General features: G+C 33.5%; 1 protein-coding gene across 3 annotated transcripts; it reads left to right on the top strand.

Annotated features, from left to right (window-relative positions):
• The first annotated feature begins 247 nt into the window (after nucleotides 1–247).
• On the top strand, nucleotides 248–3737 carry lysmd4 (LysM, putative peptidoglycan-binding, domain containing 4). Of its 3 annotated transcripts, none has more exons than XM_039669018.2 (3): nucleotides 248–545; nucleotides 2049–2338; nucleotides 2453–3737. In XM_039669018.2, exons 2-3 carry the CDS (start codon nucleotides 2069–2071, stop codon nucleotides 3026–3028), a joined length of 846 nt encoding a protein of 281 aa, XP_039524952.1. In that variant the 5' UTR covers nucleotides 248–545; nucleotides 2049–2068; the 3' UTR covers nucleotides 3029–3737. The 3 variants fall into 3 exon arrangements, with proteins under 3 accessions (XP_039524952.1, XP_039524951.1, XP_039524949.1); XM_039669017.2 differs by having other exon boundaries at nucleotides 1999–2338; XM_039669015.2 differs by having other exon boundaries at nucleotides 261–545; nucleotides 2061–2338.
• Nucleotides 3738–7569: the final 3832 nt, after the last annotated feature.

The raw sequence follows: 7569 nt of genomic DNA, 5'->3' as shown, positions 1-7569 counted from the left end.
AATTTTCAACATGGAGTCAATGAAAGAAAGAAAGAAAGAAAGAAAGAAAGAAAGAAAGAAAGAAAGAAAGAAAGAAAGAAAGAAAGAAAGAGTGTATCACAACTAGATTACGTCTACAGGTCTGACCTTCTGTCAATTACAACATCCTGTCGTGACACGTAGTAAGAGACTCCGTATTCTCAACCACACCTTACAAGATTGACAGAAAGTTTGTAGTTTTAGGAAACCGCTTGTCAATCCAGATAATCCACTATGTCACTTAAACATTATAGGCTAAACGCCTGATTTGAGATTTTGATTTCGAATCAAAGATGTCATTAGCTGCCAAAGAATATCGTTTCGCTCGCCTCACACAACCACTTATGTAAAAGAAGGCGTAGATGACTCTCCTTCTTCAACGAGCTGATTGGCCCGGGGAGCTGTCAATCAACACTCGATCCCTCGCCACTCGCCAGCACTATCAAACTCAGTTGCGGTATGAAGTTTCTAAAATGACACTTTGGGATATTTTTGTCGGCACAATGTTGCTGTTTTTGTCTAGAAAGGTGAGTGTTATTCAGATTCATATCAATAACTGGGAAAATTATGGAAAATCAGACTTTAACTTCGAGGTTGAAACCATAAAATTAACGAAACGTGTCTGCTACTGTAACCTTTGTAACCTTTGGAAACCTCTGTGTTTACTATACACATACTCCATTTTCTTCTTAACAAATGTAAGGTTTGATTTGTTTATTTTTGTATTGTGTTCTGTGCAATTTGGGAGGGGGAAAACTTTTCAGACAATGTTATTAAATGTAACGTGTCAGTGGTTGGTCAAGTTAACGTTACAGATTATAATAATAACATAAAAGATCAACTCTGATTTTCCTGACGTACAAATAGTACCACTGAGTTTAGTAACGTTAGATGTATAATTATGGACAATGATGCACTGTTTTGTTTTGTTCACATTCTGCATTATGTTTCTCAGTTTAGTGTCTAACTTTTTTTTTATTTTTTATTTTTATTTTTTATATATATAAAATGAATCTTTGCCTGCTATGATGAACTGACTGCAGATCACACTGCTGTCTCTCTGCAAAAGTTATTCAAATAATATGGCTCTTCTACAACTATGGGAACTTGTGATCCTGTAGAAAATAAGTTTAATCTCAATCTTAACAACACGTGTATCACACCCACCCCACATAGGTTATTTATTTTTAAGTAATCAATTTCTAACACATACATGCAACACAGGATACATTAATTTTCTGGCAGTCATGAACATTCCCACAATGCCATTTCCAGAGCAATCTAAATAATGTGTTGTGTTTAATAATTTTGTATTGAAAGTAACAGGAAATTACCCTTTAAATGTGAATATGCAACACCTTTGCATTTATAAGGCAGATTATAGCATTATTAAGTTTTATGTATCTTAAAACAGAGAATTAAATAATAGTTTCACACCTTTTGCATAAATTGACAAAATTAATGCTTGATTGCAATAATAATATTCCATTTACAAGTGATATTCTCTTTTTTGGTTTGAGGTTTTGGGATAACGGTATAAGTATTATTAAATTATATGAAAATATGGGGATGGGGAATTTTTCCAATAATGATTTGTGGAAAAAAAGCTAAAATCAATACAAGTATACATTTCTAATAATAAAAATAACTTATGAGCCATAAAAGTCCAAAAAAGAACACATATACTACCATTCAAAAGTTTGGAAAAAATGTTTTGATCTTTTATAAAGCAATACTTAAAGGCTGTATTTATTTGATAAAAAATATAGTAAAAACAGTATTGTGGAAAATTATTGCAATTGTTATTTTAAAAAATAATTGTTAAGAAAGACCGTTACTCTAGTCTTCAGTGTCAAATGATCCTTCAGAAATCATTCTAATGATTGTCTGAATATCTTCACTATAACTTTTGATCATTTGAATGAATCCTTGGTTAATAAAGTGTTAATTTCTTTCTTTTTCTTTTTTTTTTTTAAAAAGAGAAAAAATGGAGCGGTAGTGTAAATGTAAGGCCATATAAATTATTTTAGGAATATGTGTAGTTGCAGTGATGAGGCGTGGAGATCCTCTCCCTGGAGCCTTCCAGGCTCCAGTGGATGTACACGCCAGTGTGGATGGCCAGGTGTACATGTTCAGACACAGACAAGAAGAACCGGAAGCGTCATCTGAGGATGAGGAACTCAATGTCATGGAGCTCCGGCCACGGAGCCGAGATTCATCCTCACAGGAGAGAGAAAGAGTGGGTGAAATGCTTTTGCTAGAACGGGACATTTCCCATGAGGACAATCTCAGCAAACTGGCCCTTCAGTATGGATGCAAGGTATCTAGTTTGATTGTGTAGGTCCTTCTCATATTCATTAACATTTCTATTGTGCAGAATTGTGTATGTTGTATGATTTAGGTCCTTAAAAATAATCGTTCTCTATGGTTTCAGGTGGCTGACATAAAAAGAGTGAACAACCTTTTTCAAGAGCAGGACATGTATGCACTGAAGTCCATCAAAATCCCTGTAAAGAAGCATAGTCTGCTAACCGAGGCCAACTCTGAGCTCAGGAATCCCCAGCAAAGACCGCCCCTCGATGCAGCATCATCAAACAGCGCTGACGCGAGCGTCTCGGGGAGACCTCAGGTGCAGGAGTTCACCAATTACCTTAAAGAAGTAGACAATGACATTGAGCGTCTGATCCAAAGCACAGACCCCTCAGAAGAGGTATTTCCGGGTGATTCCAGGGTATCCAGACGATGGGGATGGAGAAGCCAGCGCTTGCGCAGCTATGGTGCGGACTGGGGGATCCAGTGGTGGAACGCTGTAGTTGCCATGTTACTCATTGGCATTGTTCTACCAATATTCTATGTGGTATATTTTAAAACTCAAGAGAGTGGTGAATCTGTAGTGGACAATGGAGTGGTCAACATATCTCTGCCTACCTCAAACAGTACAAGGGTGAGCGTCAGCTCAGTGAACCCTGGGAATATAATGGGAAACCATCTTGAGAAAAAGCAAGTATAAACTTTGTGTAGCCTTATCATTTGGTTTGATGCCTATAATTTTCTTTGGTACTTGGTGCAGATAAACTTAGTATTACAAGTAGACTACATCTACAAGTCTTTTTAGACACAAATATTATGGTAGATTCGCTTAGTGAATTGATGAGCCATAATAAAAAGGTAAGTTTTGGGTTCAAAAGACTGATATTGCACACTGTCCCAATGTATTTTGCATGCAACATTAAGGTAATCAAATGATTTTTTTTTTGGCGAACTGTCCCTTTAATTACTTTGCATGAAGGTACATTTAAAGAGAAAATGTAACAGATGAGATTGCAAACTAACTGTTAGTCTGCTTACACTCTACACGTTGAAATGGTTGTTATTGGTTTCATTGGTGCTTTTATTTAAATTAATTATGAAATCGTAATAACAGTTTTTCTTTGTGGAGAAAGAAAAGAGCAAAAACCTTTAAAAGTCATTATGAAACATATCATAGCTTTGCTCATAAAATTGATCATATTTGATCAAATTTGTATCTATTTTTTTTTTAATTCTATATTTTAGATATGGAAAGACACTATAGTGCCAGCAGTGCCAAAGAATGGATGTGTATATTTAGTAACTGTTTGTTCAGTCATTAGAAGTGCAATAAAAATAAGAGCTAACCTCATGGGCAGATGGACATATTTTGACCTTTGACCTTGCAACATTAAAACATTTTAATCTGATTTTTCTGAAAGATGTTAATTGCATGGGGATGGCTAGTGGGCGAGTGATTTTAAAGTGATTTAAAGAGTGATTGTCAAACGATAAATTGCAATTAATTGCATCCAAAATAAAAGTTTGTGTTTACATAATATATGTGGGTGCACTGTGTATAATTATTTTATATATATAAATACACAAACATGCTTGTATATATTTAAGAAAATATTCTCATGTATATACTGTATATAGATTTATATATAATTTGTATTATATATAAATATTTATTGTATAAAAAATAATTTTTCTTAAATATATATATATATATATATATATATATATGTGTGTGTGTGTGTGTGTGTATACACAGTGCACCCACATATATTATGTAAACACAAACTTTTATTTTAGATGTGATTAATCGCGATTAATCTTCGATTGACAGTCCTAGAAAAATGTGTATTGGGTTCAAATGTAAGGTAAAATATGCTAGCCTAGTAGTTAAACGGAGAAAAATGTGTTTTCAAATAACATCTGCAATTCAGCTGTGGAGTTCCTCTATCCTTTACTAATAAGAAAACAATTTAAAATGTTCCTTGTGACCCTCCGAGTAATGTTTTGTCTAACGTTGCTTAGGGTCAGGGTTGTAAACACAGAGGAACAAATGGGCCTGAGCCAATTTTCAATTATTTATTTCTGCGAAAAGCAGTAGGATGTTTCACCTTTTGGATTTTGAGTGTTTGAAGTCTTATAAGCTGTTCAAACCCAATTTTCACTTATGTGTCACATTTAGAGGCAAAAAGCATTTATATTTGCCACTATTTGTCTACATTTGTGTGTCATTCTCAGAATAATGTAAGGATACACATAGTAGTTTGTAGAAAGCTTAAATAAGCAAAAGTGTTGCAGAGAGTGTGATTGTTAAACAGATTCTCCCAGAGCGTCCAGCTAAAAATGTAGATTAGACAGACGAGGCCTTTCTATTGGAATGTACGTCAATGGAGATGTCTCTGTGTGCAAAAGCATTCTTTTGTGTGACTGGGTGCTGATCTTCAACATGTTCTGCATTACATTTATTCTGGAGCATAGAAAATTATTTATGGGTTGGCATGAGGACTGGTAGGGGTGGCAACAACAAAGCAAACAAGCATTCAATCATCTATACTATAATTAAATACAAATAGTCACAATGCCCAATGTGGGTGATTAGTGCTCCAACTGAAATTAATCTTACAATGTGGTTTTTGCAGACAAGTCCAACTTGAATCTTCACTGAAAGAAAAATAAAGTATTGAGCACAAAAAAAAAAATTGTTTTGCAAACAAAAATAAAGAATTGCAAAAGAAAAATAAAGTATTGAGAAGCTATCATTTTTGTCAATTGCAATTACTGGTTTTGCGGAGTGTTTCTGACTCACCAAAAATAACTGGTTCATAAGAGAATATCTTTTATGAATTTAAAGGAGTAGTAACTTTTGCTGATAATTTACTCACCCCCATGTCATCCAAGATGTCCACGTCTTTCTTTCTTCAGTTGAAAAGAAATTAAGGTTTTTGATGAAAACATTCCAAGATTTTCTCCATATAATGGACTTCATTGGGAACCAAACTATTCAAGTTCCAAATGAGAGTTTCAGTGCAGCTTCAAACGGCTTTAAATGACATCAGACGATGAATAAGCGTCTTATCTAGGACCCTTCAAGTCATGACCCGAAAAAAGATTTGTTCATTTTGATGAACGAGTTTGAACAGGAGAGTCACGAACGCTTGAGCAATTGTGCTTATGAAATATAAACTTTTTTATTTATTTTTGATCGTTTCGCTAGATAAGACCCTTATTCATCGTCTGGTGTCATTTAAAGCCCTTTGAAGCTGCATTGAAACTCTCATTTGGACCTTGAACCGTTTGGTTCCCAATGAAGTCCATTATATGGAGAAAATCCTGGAATGTTTTAATCAAAAATCTTCATTTCTTTTCGACTGAAGAAAGAAAGACATATACATCTTGGATGACATGGGGGTGAGTAAATTATCAGTAAAAGTTTTTTTTTTTTTTTTAAGTGAACTACTCCTTTAACTACAGCGCGAGCTATTATTTTGCTTCGCGGTAGGCCTTACGCTAACGCTAAATCTTTTTATGTCCTCACACATTAAAGCGCTGCTGTTAAAATGCTTTACAGAAACACTGCTTAATGCTTACATTAATATTTTATACTGAGTGGCAAAGCTTTTTCTGGGGTGGGTTATTTAAAGTTTGCTTCGAAAGAAATGGGCCTAGCTGTTTTTGTGAGGAGTCACGGACATTTTTTTTTTTTTTTTTTTTTTTTGCAAGGATTTACGGCACTTTCATTTCATCCGTATGCTGACAACTCTGGAGTTTTCAGTAAGTGAAAACTTACTGAAACTTACACTTTCTCTTCGCTTTCAGTAAGTGAATTTCACAGTTTTTGTAGTCTTTATATTCATCCATCATATTTTAAACTAGTTTTAGAGGAACTGGCTAACAAACAAACATGGTCATGTTTGGGCCTTATCTATAGCAGTGAACAGGCCACCAACAAATTGTCTCTGCCCAGGCATTTGATTATAATTAACATGACAATGTGTACAAAACTACAGTAGCCTAAATTCGCGTTTATTTTTTACATTTCTATCTGAGGTGTCGTTGCGTCGGGTCAGTCTCCGTTTTCGAGAGTCTAAAACCACGGAGTAGTGTGTGGACGGCAGACATAACCGTATTGCAAAAGTTATGCTTTTTAAAATGAAAATGAACTAGTGTAAACGTAACGTTTGGTATCCCACAGTCTGTTCGGGAACCGATATGTTCTCGAGCCAAATATGGTTCTTTCAGTGAGAAAAAAAAAATAAATAAACCAAACAATTTGTAAACTTTTTTTTTAAATAATAGGTTGTGTGTCGATTCAATTTAAAATCCACATATTTTAAAATATGACATAATTCATTGAAGCCTGTTTGTCCGACCAATCGTCATCTGGCACAAGAAGTTCAAATTTCATTGGACAATGTGAAGTCTATAATGTGAAATGTAGGCTGACAACAACACGTCAAATGGTGACTTTATATTATTTGAAAATATTTGATAATTTTGCAGGAATAGTATATAGTAGGGCTACACAGTATTGGTCAAAAATTTGCACAAACAAAGAAGTCGCACTCAAGCCTGCATATATTTGATCAATGTTTTTTTTTAAATATATTTTTTTTAAATATAATTTTTAATATAATTTATTAAGCATATATATATATATATATATATATATATATATATATATATATATATATATATATATATATACACATGTGTCCCTTTTTTACATTTGAGCCCCCGAGGAACTCTCTGCCCAGTGCCCACAGCAGTGATTTTTCTGTACATGTGTTTCCAATCTTTTTGCACTTATATATTCCAAGTCTTCTTTCATTTTCCTGATTTCTTTCTCTTTCCACATTAGCCTGAACCATTAATATTATTGAGATGTAGTTTCTTTTTATCTTAATATTTTGTTTTAAATTTTATTAGTTTATTTTAGTAGCCTACATCAAGTTAATAGAAAAAAGTTCCCATAGCAGCTACTAAAAACACAATTAAAGTCTTTTAAATTAGTTTTTATTTCAGAAAATGTTTTTTTTTCAAGCAAGATTTTTAATGATTTTCAAATTAATTTATGAAATGTCCCAAAAGTTTTCGAATGTTTTTTTCCAGATTGTTGTTTTTTGTTTTTGTTCATATCAATTCTGTTTTTCTTCATATCAATAGAAGACTTCAGGTTGGTATATCAAATACGAAATAAAATTGAAATATAAAATTCGAATGAATATTTTTTTAATAGTTCAAATG

Source organism: Pimephales promelas, chromosome 10, assembly GCF_988280905.1.
Source record: "Pimephales promelas chromosome 10, fPimPro1.hap1.1, whole genome shotgun sequence".
Classification (NCBI taxonomy): Eukaryota; Metazoa; Chordata; class Actinopteri; order Cypriniformes; family Leuciscidae; genus Pimephales; species Pimephales promelas.
The sequence above is the reverse complement of the archived record's forward strand: the minus strand, read 5'-3'. Positions and strand labels throughout refer to the sequence as shown.

Bases quoted from the DNA above. Each gene is read 5' to 3' on its own strand.
- lysmd4 (XM_039669018.2), top strand. From the start codon at position 2,069: ATGAGGCGTGGAGATCCTCTCCCTGGAGCCTTCCAGGCTCCAGTGGAT. The intron at 2,339-2,452 runs GTATCTAGTTTG...CTATGGTTTCAG, and splicing joins CCCTTCAGTATGGATGCAAG to GTGGCTGACATAAAAAGAGT.